We start from the raw sequence: 20,347 nt of genomic DNA, 5'->3' as shown, positions 1-20,347 counted from the left end.
TGAGCACTGTAGGGTGTTGAGCAGCATCCTCCCCATACCCATTTGTGACAATCAAACCTGTCCTCAGACATGGCCAAGTGTCCTCTGGTGAGCATAGTCGCCCCTGGTGGAGAAGGACTGTCCTAAGGTAGGAGGGGGTTCTGTCAGGAGGGGAACGTCCACACAACATGGCTTACCCATTTGACCCAAGTGTGTGCCCACCTTTTGTGAAACAGAATGGTGCATGGGGTATTTTCATTTTGGGGGTGAGATAGGAGAGGCTGTTGTCACGCTCTCTGCCCAGTTTCTAAGTTGCAAGAGCTGCAGAAAGCTCCCTGTGGAGGTTGGATGGTTAAACAGGCTCAGGGATGGAGACTGGCGAGGGTACCAGCAGGAGACTATGAGGCATTTGACTCATGTCTGGTTTCCCCTTAGACGACGATGTCCAAAGTGATGATGACAGGAGCCGGGTCGGCGCAGAGTCCCCATCCCCCCGCTCAGTGCACTCCTTCTGCAGTAAGTAGCCACGCTGTGTCTTTCCGCCATCCGGACATGGTTCCAAGTCTTTAGTCTGCCTGAGAGTTTGGCAGGTTACAAGAGGCTGCCTTGGGTGCCCAAGGCCTCAGATATGATGGCACACCTTCCTTGGAGCTGGTGGTGCAACTCAGAGATCAGAGGGGAAGACGTAATGAGGCACTTTGATATCAAAACACACAGCGATACATGGAGTGGAATTTTTTTTTTTTTAATGAAGAAAGTGTTTAAAAGCTGTTTGAAATTTGCAGCGGGCAACTTATAAGCTGGCTCCCTCTACAGCCCCCAGGAGGGGCAGAGGTCACTCACCTTTAGCCTCTAAAGGTAATTTGTTAATTAAAGATATTTTGATTAAGTTTGCCCCTCAACCCCCCAAGTCTTGCTTTTGGGGAGGGTGTATGTTTTGTTGGATTTTGTTCTTTTGCAGGAAAGTAACACGCATATTAAGATTGGGTGGGGTAAGCCAGGCTCTGTAGAGGGTCTGAAGTCTATTCTTCTGAATTTGGACTTGACCGTTCAGGAACTGGACAACTAGCAGAGGTGTCTGGAGGGGGCATTTGCATCTGAACTTTAAAGTCAGCCCCGCTCAGTGCTCTGGTGTAGGGCAGTGGGAAGAGGCTGAGCTTGGGAGCTGGGCATCTGGAGGCCTCAGCTCTGGGTCTGTGTCCTTGAGAGAGGAAGCAGGATGATTCCCTTCCAGATGGGGGGAGCACATGCATGTGAGGGAGGCCCAGTGTGTGCAAGCACACTGCTTACCACTGCTCTGACGTCTGGCATTGTTAGGTGACTGGGACTGGAGGGGCAGAAGCAGAGAGACACAATTCCGAGACCACTGGCCATACACGAGGACTTCCCGGAAGAGTAAGTCATCTGCTCCAACCCTCTGCTGGATGCCATGCTAGCTTGTGTGCGCATCCACAAGGGAGAGTAAATGGGGCGAGAGTCGGGTTAGGAAAAGGGAGGCAGCTGATCACGGTGGGGCTGGACCGCCTTTCCTTGCTGGTTGGTTTGGACGTATTCCGTTCTCCCAAAGTTTGCCCCATAGCTCCTGTTCCTTAAACTGCTCCACAAGCAGCATCACCTTCCCAGTATGTGTCACGTATACCCATTTCCACCTGTGCTACCCTTTACTCAGGATTTTCTTCAGCTTACGTGCCCTTTTTTTTTTTTTTTAACTGTGAGTTTATTTTGAAAAAGAACCTGTGCTGGTGCAAAAATTGAAGTGTATAAAGTGCCATGAGTAGAACATATAGAAATGAAAAATAAACATATTGTCACAATGCTACTAACTGCAAATTCCTGCCAAGGCCTTGGGCAAGTGTTAAGTATTAAAGATACTTCCGCTTCAAGCTGGAGGCTTCTTATTGATTAGAAGAGAATTGGAAAGGAGATAATCATATGTCAATGTTCTGTTGGTACCTGGAGTAGCAGAAAGACCAGTTCCTCTTGCACGTGGAGGAACTTACAGTAGGCAGTTGAGCACCCCTAAGTTACAGATCAGGAAATGGATGTCATCACCAAGATTGACATCTATGACATCTACCCACGTTCACAAACTTAGAGTACCTTTCCAGTGTAGAACATTGTGTCACAGCAGCCCTGTGTGGCAGGCCCCTTGAGTACTGTACCCATTTTCCACTGAGGAGACAAGAGGCTGAGAAACTGAGAAACAGGACAGGCAGTAGCTGAGCACGTGGGCTCTGAGTCCGCACACACACCACACAGCTTCCAGCATCATGGGAACAGGAGGACAGGGTGGAACTTCAAGATGTGGCAGGGCTTGCCATGTTGACTGGGCTCTTCAGTGTCGGGGCAGAACACGAGGAGTGTAAATCTTGATGTGAGTGAGCGTGCGCACACACACACGTGCATGCCAAGTGGACCCAGAGGGTGACTAGCTAGGGCAGACATGTGGCCTCCTTACTGCAACTATCTTTTTCCTCCCCAGGACTGCTTCAACACGACCTCTCCCTCCCTCTGATGGAGAAGACCAACTTTGAGATGGAGGGGGAGGATGACATTGACAGGGACTCCATGATGGACTTTGAGTCCACCTCCCAGGTATGCCAGGGATGTGCTTTTTCCTGAAAGACCAACTGTACTGCTGTGGCGAGGACACCTTCCTCCCTCGAGGTTCAGTGTTCATCCGCCCACAAGAATCTACTTGGACTGAGAGCCCAACCACTCCCCACAGGTGACCAGTGGCCAGGGCGACTGCTGCCCATTTTCTGGTTCATCCTTGTAGTCAGAGGGACTCTCCCACTCATCAGCACTTGGGTCACTGGGTGGGTCAGTCAGGCTGGCTGTGTACTTGCCAGGGACTCGCAAGAATCCTGGAGACCTTTCTGGCCCTCAATAGGGAGCCAGGGAGGCTGCCAGTCATCAAAGCAGTGTGTGAAGAGTTGACAGCGTAGCCTCATGACCGTAGGCCAGAGGACTGGAAACCACTGATTTCTAACTCAGTATGGCAGTTTGAGCCCACCCTGTAGCTCCGCAGGAGAAAATACCGGGCAGTTTGCTCTCATAAAAATTACAGTCTAGAAAACTCTATGGGACAGTTCTGCTCTGTCACATGGAGTCACCATGAGTTGGAATCAACTCCACGGCCCACAACAACAACATATGGTGGAAACAGCAGAGTAAGAATATACAATATAATTACATTTTGTGGGTGTGCAAAACAAAATTCTCTCATTTTCTTTGAGCATTATGTGTAAATTTTATAGTTGTTCATATGTGTAGACTGTGTTATAAGAAATTGTGGCATTAAGAACATTGTTCCTAGGGCAGCATCCATTCAAGTTTAACTTGATTGTTAATTACAGATACAAAGGGAACTGTTGTTTTAGAGCTACCCACTTGGCGTAGGTTAGCTTAAATTTAAATTAAAGCATCACTTATGTTTCATAGAAGCAGTGCAGTTCAAGAATAAATGGGCATCCACTATACTCAGATTAGGCAGATGAAAGAACAGTATGAAAAATGATCTTACCTTTCTCATCGCCCTTAGAGTCTGTCGACACCGGGGTTGGTGTGACTTCTGACCTTCGTCCTCCCGAGTTTGTGCCCCACAGTCACTCAGTTAGCCTCCACCCTGAGTCGCGACCTCTGGGCACCTCTTCTCCCTCTCACTAGCTCTACTTGCATTTGTGGTGACAGAGTGCTGCGATCTAGGGAGACACAGGCATAGGTGGGAATAAGTCAGCCCTGCTCTCAGGGACCTGGCAGAGGCTCTCCTCACACATGACGAAAACAGTGTAGCTGTGAGGTGGTCACTGCACCAAGTTTGGAACACCTCCTGCTTTTGTAGCTTGACTTTTGCTGTCCTAGAAATTCTCAGCCCTAATCTAGGAAGAGCTATGTTCTTGAAGGTCTGCCTCATTTCCTTACCCTATGTAGATTTTGTTGTTTTGTCTTCTTAATCGATCTGTAGTTAAAGCTTATCTCTTAAGCCTCAGTGTCCCGGCTTACTGTACTTCTCAATGGGAGCTGTGCCTTGTTCTGCAGAAGCCCCATCTTGTTTTGCTACATTATCACATGGCTGATGGAGCCCCGGTGGTGCGATGATTAAGAGGTCAGGTTGCTGACCAAAAGGTCGACAGTTTGAATCCACCAGCCACTCCTTGGAAACCCATGGGGCAGTTCTTCTCTGTCCTGTAGGGTCACTATGAGTTGGAATTGACTCGATGGCAGTGGGTTTGGGTTTCTTTTTTTGTTTGTTTGTTTACCATGGCCCTAGGGTGGCGTAGTGGTTAAGTGCTCTGCTGCTATCCAAAAGGTTGGCATTTCAAGCCCACCAGCCACTTGGTGGTAGAAAGATTTGGCAGTCTGTTTCCATAAAGATTACAGTCTTAGAAACTCTATGAGGCAGTTCTGCTCTGCCCTGTAGGGTCTCTGTGAGTGGGAATTGACTTGATGGCAGAGGGTTTATGGGATCATGGCTCTGCCTCTTGCCAGTAATATAACTATAGCAAACTTAATACTGAAACAGCTACATATTAATTTTTTCTTGATATTTAAGCAATACATTGCATTGAAGAAAAGCCTCACCTACAACAAGGCAGATGCTTGGACCCCAATTTCATAGATGAACCTGAGGTTCAGAAAGGTTTCTTTCCTGAGGTTGCATAGCTAATGGCATGTCCTCTTCTGGCCCCAGAGTTCTCTTTGACTCTACAACCTGTGGTCTCTTCACGGCACCCTGCATCTCCATGACCACCACTCACCAAAACCATTGATGGCTTCTGGCAGCAGCTCTCTGTCAACACTAGTGTTTAAAGCTCCTCCTAGGCTGTGTGGAAGTTGTGCACCCCTGAAGATCCCACCCTGCAGCAGTGGTGTGTGATGAAGTGTGCACAGGATATGCTGGGGAGAGAGGTTGAAATCACACTTCCTGACAAGTTTGCTTAAATGAGTGTTTTTCTGCTCCCAGTTTTCGCCTGCACATTTGATGTTGAGTCTGTTCAGGCTTTACATAACCAAACCTTACCCAGCACTCAGCATACCCCCCAGAGCCCCCCACAAAACCTTTCTTCACTGTTCCAACCCATCCTGCACCGTCCCTCGACCAAGCCATTTTAGTGCTTATTCTCTGTACCCACACTTTATTGTGTAACATTCTCTAATTGTTTCACGAAGTCTTTTGTCTCCAACCAAATTATAAGCTGCATAAGGGCAAGGAATGTGTGTCATGCATCTTTTGGATCCTCCTCAGAGTGTAGCACCAAGGTAGGTACACAGCAGGCCCCTAGTTAGACTTGATGGAACCTCTCAGAGCCCCGAGTACCGTGAGCATTCTTTTTCTGTGTAACTTGGTACGTGTTGCTCCCCTGTTGCCAGCATTTTCCTGATACCTGGGCCTTAGTGGGAGTGGACTCCACTGAGAGGTCTGTGTTTGACGTTTTAGGATGCGGAATCCTATCAGGATGTAGTGGATCTCACCGAGGACAGGAAACCTCAGGACCCAGTTCAGGACAACATGGAGAACTACAGGAAGCTGCTCTCCCTAGGTGAGCCACCGCTTCTCTTGGTCATGAAGTATCTGTTCATTGGTGTACTTTGTCACCTTATTCTCTGAAAGCTCTACAGGATGCTGTGTTATTGCTGTTGTGTGCTGTTGAGTTGATTCCGACTCGTAGCGACCTCATGAGACAAAACTGCCCCATAGGGTTTCCTAGGTAGTGATTTTTATGGGAGCAGATCACCAGGCCTTCTTCCTGCAGAGCAGCTGGGTGGATTTGAACTGCCGACTTTTCTGTTAGCAGCTGAGCACTTAACCGTTGTGCCATTAGGGCTCCTGCAGGATGCTGTAACTTCTGTTATTGCATTTGGAGTTGAAGAGTAATGAGCCTTTGAAAGATTTCAAATGAAATTTGTGTTTTTCACAAAGCACTCAGGTTCTGGGTGGAAGATAGTGTCCAGGATTGGGGAGGAGAGGCAGAAACCTTTTGCCATAAGAGCTGTGACCTTTTCTAGAGTGGTGACAGTGGAGAGTTTTAAAGACAGATGCAGAATGGGATCACGGGTTCCGATTTGGATACAGTGGTTTGGACTTTCCTAGAAGGCATATCTAAGTGAAGTTCTTACTAGGGATTAGGGTGCACAGGCCTGATGCTTGGAGAAGAGGTCTGTGGTGGGGGTGATGGGTCAGACCTTGGAGCCCTGAGGCGCTCTGGGTTTAGAGAACGGGTGGAGGAAGGGGAGGCAGGAGCAGAACCATGGAGACCAATGAAAAAGAGGATGTAAAGATTTTTAAGTGGCTACGAGGAGGGTGACAGCCAGGAAGAATAACACTGAATTTAGGGACACAGGGAAGGTCTTGGTACAGATTTCTAGGTGGAGTCAGGAGAGTTAATTAAAATTCAAATTGCAGTGGGTTTAGGAGTAGGTACCAAGGAAACTTGCAGCAGATAAAAACAGGCCAAGGAATTGGATATGGACTACCTCATCTTAGCATCTCAGAGAAAGGCAGAGAGAAATTTATATGATGAATCTGCTCCCTGTGAACCATTGTCTCCTCCTTATGTGCAGGGGTCCAGCTCGCAGAGGATGACAGACACTCTCACCTGACACACGGCCACTCATCAAGGTCCAAGAGAAGTGCCTACCCGAGCACCAGTCGAGGTGAGAACCAGGCAGATGGATGTGATGGCCTCAGTGAGGTGTAGTGATAAACCTTTACAAAAGGGCACTTCCTTGAATCTCACCATTACCTTGTAGAAGCACGGGGGCCAGGGTGTGTTTACACTTGGGGTTTCCTTTCAGGCCTGAAAACCATGCCTGAAGCCAAAAAGTCAACCCATCGGCGGGGAATATGTGAAGACAGGTCCTCCCACGGGGTGATCATGGAGAAGTTCATCAAGGATGTCTCACGCAACTCCAAGGTGGGAAGAGCTAGGGAATCTAACGACTGGCCACAGAGGTTCCCGAGGATGCTCGATGATGACTGGAAAGACGTCTCCTTCAGCAAGAGGGAATCGGTAATTCAGGAGCGGGGCTGTGAGGGGAGCGTGCTCGGGGGAGGCTTCAACCTTAGCTCCAACCTCATGTCCAGAAAGAGAGTTATTGAAAGAAAAAGGCGCTATCAGTTGGACACAGATGGGAAGGGCTTGGTTCATAATCAGAAAGGCTATGTGAGAAAGAAGCCCTTTGAATGTAGCAAGATGAGGGCAGCTGTGAGCATGAGCAGCCTCAGCTCGCTGTCCCCAACCAAGTCGCTGCCAGCTGACTTCGGGGACATGCCCTATGTATGTGATGAGTGTGGGCGGCCTTTCAGTGTTATTTCTGAGTTTGTTGAGCACCAGATCATGCACACGAGGGAGAATCTCTCTCAGTATGGTGAATCCTTCATCCATAGCATGGCCGTTAGTGAGGTTCAGAAAAGGCAGGCCAGAGGGAAGTGCTTTGAGTGTAAGGAGTGTGGGGAGGCCTTCAATAACAGCACCACTCTTACTGAGCACCGAAAAACCCACGAGAGAGAGTATCTCATGGAATGTCAGGATCAGGAATATGAGGAAACCTTCATTCCCAGCCCGACCCTTAGCGAGCTCCAGAAAATGTACAGTAAAGAGAAATTCTATGAATGTAGGGTGTGTAAGGAGACCTTCCTCTATAGCTCTGCCCTGGTCAACCACCAAGAAACCCATGGTAGAGGGAACTTCGGTGATGACACAGATAATGAGTGTGGGGAAGCCTTTAAGCCCAGCCCGGCCCTTAATGAGTTTCAAAAAATGTACAGTAAAGAGAAAATGTATGAATGTAAGGTGTGCGGGGAGACCTTCCTGCATAGCTCTGCCCTGAAAGAACACAAGAAAATCCATGCTAGAGAAAACCCATTTGAAAATCAGGATAAAATGTGTGAGGAGACCTTTATTCCTGGCCAGTCCCTTAAAAGGCATCAGAAAACGCATGCTAAAGAGAAGCTGTATGAATTTAAAGATGGTGGGGATGCCTTTATCCAAAGCTCAGACCTCAGTGAGCACCTGAAAATCCATTCTCAAAAGAATCTCTATGAAGGCAGGGGATATGAGAAATCTGTCATTCATAGCGTGCCCTTTACTGAGTCCCAGAAAAGTCACACCATAACAAGACCACCTGACAATGAGGAGAATGAGAGAGCATTTACCATTAGTGCCAACCCCGAGGAACAGCAGAGATTTCCCACTAAAGAGAGTGTCTGTGAAGGGAGACGGTGTGAGAGATCGGTTATTCACAGATTGGTCTTTACTGACCCCCAGAAAAGCCACAGTGCTGCGGAGCTCAGTAAACCGAAGGTGATCGCCGAGTCTACCATCTCGAGTGCCGATGCGATCCAATGCCAGACAGCCCATGCTGGAGAGAGCGCCTATGAAGGGAAGGTGTGTGGGAGATCTGTCATCCAGAGCATAGTCACTGCTGAACCACCAAGACATCACACTGGAAACGAACTTGCCGAGTGTAGTAACGGGGAATCCTCCATTTATATCTCAGACTTTAACAGGCAACAGAAGATTGATGCCAGAGAGAACCCTTTTGAAGTGGCTAAGTATAACAAATACACGGTTATACACAGTGTGTCCTCTGCGGAACCTCAGAACAGTCCTACTGTAGAGGGACCCAGTGAGTTGAAGAAGGACGGTGAATCCTCTGCCCCTAATTCACATGTCCGTGAGTATCAAAAGGCCCGTGCAAAAAAGAAGTACATTGAGTGCTGCAGGGATTATAAGACATCTGTGATCCACTCCCTCCCTTTTGGTGAACCACAGAACAGTCACACCAACGAGAGATTCTACAAGTGCCAGGAGTGTGGGGAGTCCTTTGTTCACAGCTCTGACCTTAGCAAACATCAGAAGATACATGACCGAGAGAAACCCTCTGGAAGCAAGATGTACGAAAGGTCTGTCATCCGCAGCCTAGCCCTCACGGACCCCCAGACCAGCTATGCTGAAGACTGCATGCGCATGCAATGTAAGGAGTGTGGGAAGTACTTTGCTACCAGTGAAGCCCTCGGCCGTCATCAGAAAGTGTATGGCCGGGAGAGGTTCCACGGCAGGACACCATTTGGAAGCTCTGTCATTCGGGGCGTTGGCTTTGATGAGTCTCAGAAGGATGAGTCAGACGACACGATCTATGAATGTAAGGACTGTGGGCTGGGCTTTGCTCACTTCAACGAATTTGAGGATCATCAGAAAGTTCATGGCCGGGAGTATCTCATGGACAACCGTGTGTGTGGGCCTTCGGTAATCCAGACCTGTTCCTTTGGTGACTCTCACAAAAGTGGCGCCGGAGACCAGCTCTATGAGTGCCCACAGTGCGGGGAATCTTTTATTAGTAACGACTTCCTTTTTGAGCATCAGAAGATGCACGAGATGGAGCCATTTTTTGTCGGTAGGCAGCATAATGAAGCTTGGATGCGGCGCTTGCCCCTTCCCACCATACGCAAGAGGAGGCGGTCCTCTAAGAAGAGTCCTCCTGTGTCGAAAACCCTCAGATGTCAGGTGTGTGGACAAGACTTCATTCACAGCTCTGTCCTTCGTGAACACATGAAAATTCACACTGGAGAGGATCAGCTGGAGCGTGGCAAGACAAGCGAGGACACGGGTGCCCCAGGCCTAGCCCTCACCGAATTTCAGAGAAGCCAAGCTGAAGAAAAAAATTACGAATGTAAAACATGTGGAGAAACCTTTCTCAGTCAGCCAGACCTTAGGGATCATATGAGGGTTCACGAGAAAGATGAGCCCTTTAACTATGGAGCCACATTTGTTCATACCTCATTCGTTTCTGAGCTTCCCAACACAAGTTCGCCTTTCTACGAATGTAAGGACTGTGGGAAGTCCTTTATTCATAGCACGATCCTAGTTAAACACCAGCAGCTTCACCTGGAAGAAGCAGCCCAGGAGGTTGAAGCCAATTTTGTCGTTCCACAAGAAGTGCTGCGGATTCAGGGGTCCAACGTAGAGGCTGCCGAGCCAGAAGTGGAGGCTGCTGAGCCAGAAGTGGAGGCCGCTGAGCCCAACTTGGAGGCTGCTGAGCCCAACGGAGAGGCTGAAGGGCCCGATGGAGGAGCTGCTGGGCCTGACGGGGAAGCTGAGCAGCCCAGTGGAGTGGCCGAACCTCCCAGAGGAGATGCCGATGAGCCAGATGGTGCAGGGATTGAAGACCCAGAAGAGCGAGCCGAGGATCCCGAGGAAGATGCCGACGAGCCCGATGGTGCAGGGATTGAAGACCCAGAAGAGGAGGGGGGAGACCAAGAGATCCAGGTTGAAGAACCATACTATGACTGCAGAGAATGTGCCAAAACCTTCACTTCAAGCTCAGCCTATGGTGAGCATCTGAAAACCCATGCCCGAGTAATCATATATGAGGCAGGAAACGTCTATGGTGAAAGCTCACGCTACACTGAGCACGCCAGTACCAGCACTAGTGCCAGTGATAGGGCCGACGAGAAGTACTTCAAATGTGACGTCTGTGGGCAGCTCTTCCGTGACCGCCTGTCCCTTGCCAGACACCAGAACTCCCACACCGGCTAAGAACATCTAAGCGTAAATATTGGAAAACCTTCCATTAGGACTTGACCATTGTTAACCAGCAGAGAACTCAGACAAACCCATCCCATGATAAGTAGGAAACTTACCTTGGTGTGTATACACCTTCTTGAACATCAGAAAACCCATACTGAAAATAAACTGAATATGGAGACTCCTTGGATCTTAGCTCTCCCCCATCAGACTTCAAGTGTGTGCATGTGGGGAAGCGATAGCTCATGTTTTCTCTCTCATCTGAGTAATCACGTTGAAGAGGAGCCCTCTGAGTATCTGAAGCTCTAGAAATTGTCCTGGTCAACTGTAAATGACACTCCTGTGACCTGTAAATATTTCTGGAGATATATATATAAAAGAGCAAATCAGCATTTGCTGATTCAGTACGTTTGGATTTAGTACAATGCAAATTTCAGTCTACAGTGTGGAGGTACCTTACCTGGTAATCCTCGACTTGGGGGGAGAGGGTGGGGCGGGGCGGGGGAGAGAGTGACAAAGGAGAATATATTTGTAAGGATCTTGGACCCTGAGAAGATCTATTGTGAATAATTTGAACTCCATCAGTATCTTTTTTGAGCAATTGACTCTGTATTTTGCTCTCTTACTCAAGTATTCCTTTGCAGGTGTAGGCGTGAAAGATTCAATGTGATCCACTCTTTGCTGTTTGAAAAGAGAGTACTTTTAGCTTCCTTTGGCAGCCATTTATGTCACCTACACCGATGCTCTGGAACTTAACACTACGTAAGCCTTGATAATACATGGATTGGCCTTTCACGACCTGAGATGATCAGTTGCCACCTTGTACCTTGTGGTGGCTCTCATAAAAAAATACTAAAATTTTTTTTTTTTAACTCAATATGTGTTCAGTATTGAATTCACAAACTCTGAAGCTTTTCCCTTTAAACCTTTTGTCTTTGCCTTTGCCTTTAAATAGTGGGTTGCAACCATCTAGAACATGGCCGTGCCTAATGAAGGTTGAGAACCCTAGGGAGAGGCTCTCCTGTTGTAAATAGAAACGCAGGCCACCGGCTCATCGCTTGCTCTGTGCGCTTCCTGCCTTAAGTAAAAAGTAATGTGGCTTTGGTCGCTTGTGCATCGTTAGTGTGTGCCGCCACAAGTCATTTTGCACCCTGGCTTCGCAGGAGCTAGTATCCTTAGGTCTTTCTGTCGCTAAACTTCTCTTCTTCACCTGTCTGATCCTCTAACTCTTGTGTCCAACTTTTTTAATTAAAAAAACAAAACAAAACAAACAAACAAAAAAAAACTTCACATTCAACTCAAGCTTAACATGGACTCAGGTTCCCCAGCAGCCTTAATTTGGTTTGTTTACCTTCTGTTCCTTCCTCTTTCGGCCCTCCTAAGTTTTTCTGAGCTCTCCATTATAGTGTTGTGTTCATCTGATCTCCCTGGTTCTACGCTAATCACAAATTTGCTTGCAGCTTGATGTTTCTTGTGTCCCTGTCTTTGGCCGCCTGTACTCCTTCGCTTCCCCTCCCCTCGCATAATGACTATATTAAGAAATTTCAGGCCTTGAGTTGGCTGGGGAAAAAAAAAATTTAAAAATTTAAAAACTTAAAAAAAAAAAACAACAACAACAACAAAAAAACGATCTGTGGTTTAAGTGAGCAAAACAGAAGAGCAAGCAAAATTGAAATGCACACTCAAACACCATTTAGGGCTGGTGGAGAGTGTCAGTGCTGCAGGGAATGCCAAAGCCTAGGGAGGTTATAGAGCGGCGAGCAAGAAGCAGAAAGAAATACATAAGCCAAAGAAGGGAGTCCTAGTTGGTCACCAAACCTAGGAAGGAGAGAAAGCAGACAGAAGAAAACACCAGAAGCAGAGACTGGCAAGAAAGAGCTGAGCAAGCCGTCCTGGGCAGTTGGGAAGAATAGGCCTTTTTGACGGCATGGTGACCGTGTGGGGCAGCTGCACATAAAGATCCCAGGTTGGAATGGGCATAGCGTGGAAACTGAGGAGCAGAGAGGTGTGCTATACCAGAGGAAGACCCTTCAAACGGGGTTCAGTGTTGATGTCATCGTGGTGAACTGGGTAGGCTCGTTACTGTTGGCAGTGTTCATCGGTAAAACCTCTTCCGAAAGCAGCTTGCCAAATTTCAAGGGGTCTGTTTGCAGCCTTATGTTGGTGAGAAATTAGAAACAACTTAAATGCCAAACAATAGAGGAATGATTAAGTACATCTGAAATATGCACTCTGGGCTTTTATGCAGCTGTCAAAAATGATAATCACGAGGAGTTACGTAGCAACGTGGAAATATATTTACGGAATATTAAGCAGAAGAAGCAGGACACGAAATTATATTTATACTACAATTATAACTGTTTAAAAATGTACGCTTATAGTCAAAAGCTGTTGTGTTGTTGTTGTAGGCTTATAGTTGAGCATTATTTTCTTAAATTCCTTCAGTGTTCTTTATTGTAGTGTTACTAAAAAGTTTATAACCATGTTTCTATTGTGAACATAATTTGAACTCATCAAACATTTAGGAAATACAGAAAAGTGGAGGAAAAAAAAAAAAAACCCCACGTTCCCACCATCCAAAGATAGATACACTCTTCAGTATCTTGTTTTTTTCTTGTTTCTGTGCACAGGTTTATAACTGTGTCAGAATGTGTATTCAAAATAGTTACTGTGTTACTTTGGTGGAATTACGGTTAAAAACTTTTAATTTGTTTAAATGTTCTTGTTACAGTGATGTGGTAACAAAGTTTATTATGGATGTTTCTGTTACAAGCATAGTACATACCCAGAGGAAAAAAAAATTAGAAAATACAGTAAATTAAAAAAGAAAATAAATTTGCCCATATTCCCAACACCCAGCAACTACTGTTAACATCTTGATATATTTCCTCCATGTTTCAGTACACAAGCTTCTGATTATAACAGTGTTAAATATGTATACTTAAAGTCTAAAATGAAATATGGAAAATAATTAGTGTTGTCATTGTGGGATTATGGTTATTTTGTCTCAAATTCCTTGAATGGTTTTTGGTGTCTTGGTAATAAAGTTTATGTATGTATTTTTCCATTACAAATGTAATACATACTCATAGACAACTTCGGAAAGTTCAGTGAAGTGGAAAAAAAAATTCACCCATATTCCCAACACCCAAGGACAACTACTGTTAACATCTTGATTTATTTCCTTCAGCTTGTTTCTGTGCACCAGTCTGTGATGATTACGGTGTTCGTATAAGTACGCAGAGGAAAGTCAGATGGGAAGAAATATGGAAAACAGTTCAAAAAATAGCTGTGTGATCGTTGTGGGAGTACGGTTAAATATTTTGTCTCGGTTTCCTTGAATGGTCTTCATTATAGCATTTTGGTAACTCGCCCTTGTTACATCTGTTTCCATTGTAAACGCAGTACACGTTCATTATAGAAACTTTGAAAGTTGCAGAACTGTAGAAGAGAAGTTCACCCATATTTTCACCATCCAAAGAGTGTAGTTAATATCTTGATATGTTTTCTTCATCTTGTTTCTGTGCACAGGTTTTTGGTTTATATGGTTGTGGTTGTTCTATCTATCTGTAATAGTGTCAACAATAAAAATAAAGTTAAAAATAAGATATTTTTCAGTGTCTTCTTTTTCCTATTGTGTTTGGGGTTGTTAAATATTGTACTTGTTGCTGTAAAAGTTACAGATCCAAAAACATAGTGTTACCTCAGTCTTTTAAGTTTGGTTGCAGATTTTATTCTGTTTTAACATATTGCATATTTCAGCAATTACTTTTAAAGGATCATCTATTAACTGCTTGATGACACATTTTAAACTGCATTTATAAATTAAAACCATATGTTCCAGTACTGTCTTTAAACTTGATAATAATCAAGTATATTTCAGTGACTCAGGTCTGTATTTTTAATTGGAAGTAAGAGATTCAAACCTAGGGAAAAACAAGTAAAGATAACAAAAATGAATGGTTTAGAATCCCTATTCTTAATTCTTTCTTGAATTCATTAACATTTCTAACCTGGCCTCACCACCAGGGACATCTATGCTGTTTGGCAGGTTATCATCCCAGATATTCAGGGAGTAATTTTTAAACATGGTTTTGATTCCATAATGACTAGAGATTTGGGGCCAAGATGCTTTCTGGATCCCTGTTGACAACTAACACACTTAGGGTTGGGTCACCTACTTTATGGTTGATACATCACTGGCTCCATAACTCAAAGGAGATGGTCTTTTACCTACGCCACTTGTAGTTTCCTGCACATGACTTGTTTGGATTTTGCCCTTAGATAGGAAAGTACATCTAATTCTGACTACTTTGGAATTTGGAAGAATCCTGAAATTTAATATTCTTAGAACTTTAAAGTGGGAACTTGTTGAGCTGTGGTTATCTCCTGTGGTTACAGCCTCAGTAATCGCTGTATGATAAGGGACATAGAGTCCTGAATCAAATTCTAAAAGTCAGCTGAGGTCAGGGGGAGAGGATTTAAGACTGATTTCCTGAAGAGTATGCTGCAAAATGTCCTAGAGGTTGGAGATGAGAGGCAGGTGTGGTTTGGGGTTGTCCTACCATCCCTAAGCTCTTGGAGAATTCCTTCCTCCACCCACACTCCAGTTAAAAGGGTAACTACTACTCCCTTGTCGCAGTGTTTATTCTGTAAGATCTAACCCTTCCCTGACCTCAGCTGATTGGTGCTCATGAGTTCCAGGTGTTCAGTCAAACTCACTAAGGGCTAGCAGGGTGGTCATGTGGGTTGGGGCTGGGTATATTGATGGACAGACAGACCTGGAAGGAGAGGAGGCCCCAGAGTCAGAGGAAGATTGGTTCCTGGTATAGGAGGGTTGCCTGCAGGTCATTGACCTCTGTCAACTACATACATAGCCTTGCCTGGTTCCTAAAGTGAAAAGTTGGGATGCTACTGGGGAAATAGGATCTTGGTGATTGGAGTGGTGGTGTCTAGGTTGGAAAGATCCTGAGAATTCTGAAGCTCCAAAGACCTTATTTTCAAAAAAGGTTACATTCACAGGATCTGGGGGTTAGGACTTAAAATTTTCTGAGGGGGAGGGGGGATACAATCCTTAACAACAAGCATCCTCAAAGCTTCAATGGCACTCGTCACCTTCCTCATCTGAGGACGCTGTCCCTCCCACACAAGAGAAAATGGGGGAGGGGAGGGGATGCAGGTGGAAAGGGCTTCTCTTGAAATGGTCTCTGATCTCAATGATAATAGGATGAACCCAAGTATTGAAAAGAGGGCCATTTTTCAGAGGAGGAGCCCTGGTGGCATAGGGGTTAAGAGCTCCACTGCTAACCAAATGGTCAGCAGTTGAATCTACCAGCGGCTTCTTGGAAATCCTATGGAGCAGTTCTACTCTGTCTTACAGGGTCACTATGAGTCAGAATCCACTTGAAGGCAATGGTTTTTCTTCATAGGGAGTGTGCCACTATAGGCTAGAGAAAGTTCTGACACAGATACCCGGGTATGGTGCCCGAGTAGTTCAAACGGTTCCAGAACCTTCAGGTCTCAGGGACTCTGTGCACTTAAGACAACGTGGTACTGCACATGTGCCTCAGTCTGGGCTTCCAACCCCCAACAGCACCTTGGGACCTGATTCTCCCAGTTTTCAAAGTCTCCAGTGACCAGTGGGGGAGGCGTCTAGGCCATCTCAGGACCCAGAGATCCCGTCCCAGTGGCAAAAATTACTCCCAGGCCTGCATCTGGAATTCATAAAGTGTTAGTTTGCTAGCCAATCAGAAGCCACATTCCCCATTGGCCTCTTCCTCAAAACCAAAAAATATTAAAGGCCGGGCCATAGCCAGTCAGAAGCTGCGCTGCCTGTTGACCTCTTTATGCGTTGACGCCCCCCTGTAAACATCTTCCCCAAGGTAGGGAAAAAGCTGTCTAGTCTCCTAGGCGAGGAGATCTTGTGTCTGTCTGTCTTATCAAAGAGTGGCCTGTCTGTGACCACCAGTGATTTGCTCCTTTGTATAATGCTCTCCCCTGGTTGGCTCAAAGGATTTGAGCTCAGCTACTAATTAAAGGTGGGTGGTTGGAAACACACAGTGGCTCCACGGAGCAAAGGCCTGGAGATCTGCTTTTGTTAAGATTATAAAAACTTGGTATGTAGACGGAATGGTAAAATTAACCACCAAATACTCAACATTCAGCTAGAACAATTCACATTACGTGGTTGCTCAAGCTTCATCCATGCTCTCACGTCTCTCTCCCACCCACCTCCAATGGATTATTTTGAAGCACAGTCCAGATATTGTATCTTTTCATTCACTTGTGCTTCAGTATGTATCTGTAAAAGATAAACCAGTTGCCGTGGAGTAGATTCCAACCATCCATATGTGTGTCAGAGTAGAAATGTGCTCCATTAGTTTTTTTTTTTTTTTAATTTCTATTGTGCTTTAAGTGAAACTTTACAAATCAAGTCAGTCTCTCACACAAAAGCTTATATACACCTTGCTACATATTCCCAGTTGCTTTCCACCTAATGAGACAGCTCACTCTCTCTTTTCCTGTCCATTTTGCCAGCTCCTAACCCCCTCTACCCTCTCATCTTCCCTCCAGGCAGAAGATGCCAACATAGTCTCAAGTATCCACCCGATCCAAGAAGCTCACTCCTCACCAGCATCCCTCTCCATCCCATTGTCCAGTCCAATCCCTGTCTGAAGAGTTGGCTTTGGGAGTGGTTCCTGTCCTGGGCCAACAGAAGGTCTGGGGGCCATGACCACAGGGGTCCTTCTAGTCTCAGTCAGACCATTAAGTCTGGTCTTTTTACCAGAATTTGGGGTCTGCATCCCACTGCTCTCCTGCTCCCTCAGGGGTTCTCTGTTGTGTTCCCTGTCAGGGCAGTCATGGGTTGCAGCTGGACACCATCTAGTTCTTCTGGTCTCAGGCTGATGTAGTCTCTGGTTTATGTGGCCCCTTCTGTCTCTTAGGCTCGCAGTACCTTGTGTCCTTGGTGTTCTTCATTCTCCTTTGATCCAGGTGGGTTGAGACCAACTGATGCATCTTAGATGGCCGCTTGCTAGCCTTTAAGACCCCGGATGCCACGCTCCAAAGTGGGATGCAGAATGTTTTCTTAATAGATTTTATTATGCCAGTTAACTTAGATGTCCCCTGAAACCATGGTCCCCAACCCCCCACCCCTGCTATCCTGGCCTTCAAAGCATTCCGTTTATTCAGGAAACTTCGTTGCTTTTGGTTTAGTCCAGTTGAGCTGACCTTGCCTGTATTGTGTGTTATCTTTCACGTCACCTAAAATAGTTACTATCTGCTATCTAATTAGTGAATAATCCTCTCTCACCCTCCCTCTCTCCCCCCTCTTGTAACCGTCAAAGAATATTTCCTTCTCTGTTTAAACTATTTCTCGAGTTCTTATAATAGTGGTCTTATACAATATTCCTCCACGTGTCTGTCAGTTTGTCGTACTGTGGGGGCTTGTGTGTTGCTGTGATGCTGGAAGCTATGCCACCAGTATTCAGATACCAGCAGGGTCACCCGTGGAGGACAGGTTTCAGCTGAGCCTCCAGAATAAGACAGACTAGGAAGAAGGACCCGGCAGTCTACTTCTGAAAAGCATTAGCCAGTGAAAACCTTATGAGTAGCAGCAGAACATTGTCTGATACAGTGCTGGAAGATGAGCCCCCCAGGTTGGAAGGCACTCAAAAGATGACTGGGGAAGAGCTGCCTCCTCAAAGTAGAGTCAGCCTTAATGATGTGGATGGAGTAAAGCTTTTGGGACCTTCATTTGCTGATGTAGCACGACTCAAAATGAGAAGAAACAGCTGCAAACATCCATTAATAATTGGAACCTGGAATGTATGAAGTATGAATCTAGGAAAATTGGAAATCGTCTGAAATGAAATGGAACACATAAACATCGATATCCTAGGCATTAGTGAGCTGAAATGGACTGGTATTGGCCATTTTGAATTGGACAATCACATAGTCTACTGTGCTGGGAATGACAACTCGAAGAGGAATGGTGTTGCATTCATCGTCAAAAAGAGCATTTCAAGATCTATCCTGAAGTACAACCTTGTCAGTGATAGGATAATATCCACACGCCTACAAGGAAGACCAGTTAATACCACTATTATTCAAATTTACGCACCAAACACTAGGGCCAAAGATGAAGAAATAGAAGATTTTTATCAGTTGCTGTACTCTGAAATTGATCGAACATGCAATCAAGATGCATTGATAATTACTGGTGATTGGAATGCAAAAGTTGGAAACGAAGAAGGATCAGTAGTTGGAAAATATGGCCTTGGTGATAGAAACAATGCCGGAGATCGAATGATAGAATTTGCAAGACCAACGACTTCTTCATTGCGAATACCTTCTTTCACCAACATAAACGGCGACTATTTTTTTTTATACACATGGACCTCGCCAGATGGAACACACAGGAATCAAACTGACTGCATCTGTGGAAAGAGACGATGGAAAAGCTCGATATCATCAGTCAGAACAAGGCCAGGGGCCGACTGTGGAACAGACCATCAATTGCTCATATGCAAGTTCAAGCTGAAACTAAAGAAAAATATGACCTTGAAAATATCCCACCTGAATTTAGAGACCATTCGAAGAATAGATTTAACACATTGAACACTAGTGACCTAAGACCAGACGAGTTGTGGAATGACATCAAGGACATCATCTGTGAAGAAAGCAAGAGGTCACTGAAAAGACAGGAAAGAAAGAAAAGACCAAGGTGGATGTCAGAGAAGACTCTGAAACTTGCTCTTGAGCGTCAAGCAGCTAAATCAAAAGGAAGAATTCATGAAGTAAAAGAACTGAACAGAAGATTTCAAGAAGACAAAGTATTATAATAACATATGCGAAGAGCTGGAGATAGAAAACCAAAAGGGAAGAACACGCTCGGTGTTTCTGAAGCTGAAAGAACTGAAGAAAAAATTCAAGCTTCGAGTTGCAATAGTGAAGGATTCCATGGGGAAAATATTAAATGATTCAGGAAGCATCAAAAGAAGATGGAAGGAATACACAGAGTCATTATACCAAAAAGAATTAGTCGATATTCAACCATTTCAAGGGATGGCATATGATCAGGAGCCGATGGTACTGAAGGAAGAAGTCCAAGCTGCTCTGAAGGCATTGGTGAAAAACAAGGCTCCAGGAATTGATGGAATATCAATTGAGATGTTTCAACAAACAGATGCAGCGCTGGAGGTGCTCACTCGTCTATGCCAAGAAATATGGAAGACAGCTTCCTGGCCAACTGACTGGAAGAGATCCATATTTATGCCTATTCCCAAGAAAGGCTATCAAACCAAAGGTGGAAATTATAGAACAATATCATTAATATCACATGCAGGCAAAATTTTGCTGAAGATCATTCAAAAAACGGCTGCAGCAGTATATCAACAGGGAACTGCCAGAAATTCAGGCTGGTTTCAGAAGAGGACATGGAACCAGGGATATCATTGCTGATGTTAGATGGATCCTGGCTGAAAGCAGAGAATACCAGAAGGATGTTTACCTGTGTCTTATTGATTATGCAAAGGCATTTGACTGTGTGGATCATAACAAACTATGGATAACACTGCGAAGAATGGGAATTCCAGAACAGTTAATTGTGCTCATGAGGAACCTTTACACAGATCAAGAGGCAGTTGTTGGGACAGAACAAGGGGATACTGATTGGTTTAAAGCCAGGAAAGGTGTGTGTCAGGGTTGTATTCTTTCACCATACCTATTTAATCTGTATGCTGAACAGATAATACAAGAAGCTGGACTATGTGAAGAAGAACGGGGCATCAAGATTGGAGGAAGACTCATTAACAACCTGTATTATTCAGATGACACAA

At 45.4% G+C, this 20,347-nt stretch overlaps 1 protein-coding gene across 28 annotated transcripts in view; it reads left to right on the top strand.

Annotated features, from left to right (window-relative positions):
* The window catches only part of PEG3 (paternally expressed 3), a 30,741-nt gene extending 16,627 nt beyond the window's left edge, over positions 1-14,114 (top strand). For 27 of the 28 annotated variants that reach the window (XM_064293414.1, XM_064293406.1, XM_064293405.1 and 24 more), the window contains 6 exons: positions 415-495; positions 1,297-1,374; positions 2,462-2,574; positions 5,420-5,522; positions 6,544-6,636; positions 6,778-14,114. In XM_064293414.1, the coding sequence (XP_064149484.1) occupies positions 415-495; positions 1,297-1,374; positions 2,462-2,574; positions 5,420-5,522; positions 6,544-6,636; positions 6,778-10,520 (4,211 nt within the window). In that variant the 3' untranslated portion in view covers positions 10,521-14,114. The remainder of the gene's footprint in view (positions 1-414; positions 496-1,296; positions 1,375-2,461; positions 2,575-5,419; positions 5,523-6,543; positions 6,637-6,777) is intronic. The other variant, XM_064293415.1, reaches the window with a different exon arrangement.
* The last annotated feature ends 6,233 nt before the right edge of the window (positions 14,115-20,347 follow it).

The sequence above is a fragment of the Loxodonta africana genome, chromosome 11, assembly GCF_030014295.1.
Source record: "Loxodonta africana isolate mLoxAfr1 chromosome 11, mLoxAfr1.hap2, whole genome shotgun sequence".
NCBI lineage: Eukaryota > Metazoa > Chordata > Mammalia > Proboscidea > Elephantidae > Loxodonta > Loxodonta africana.
The sequence above is the reverse complement of the archived record's forward strand: the minus strand, read 5'-3'. Positions and strand labels throughout refer to the sequence as shown.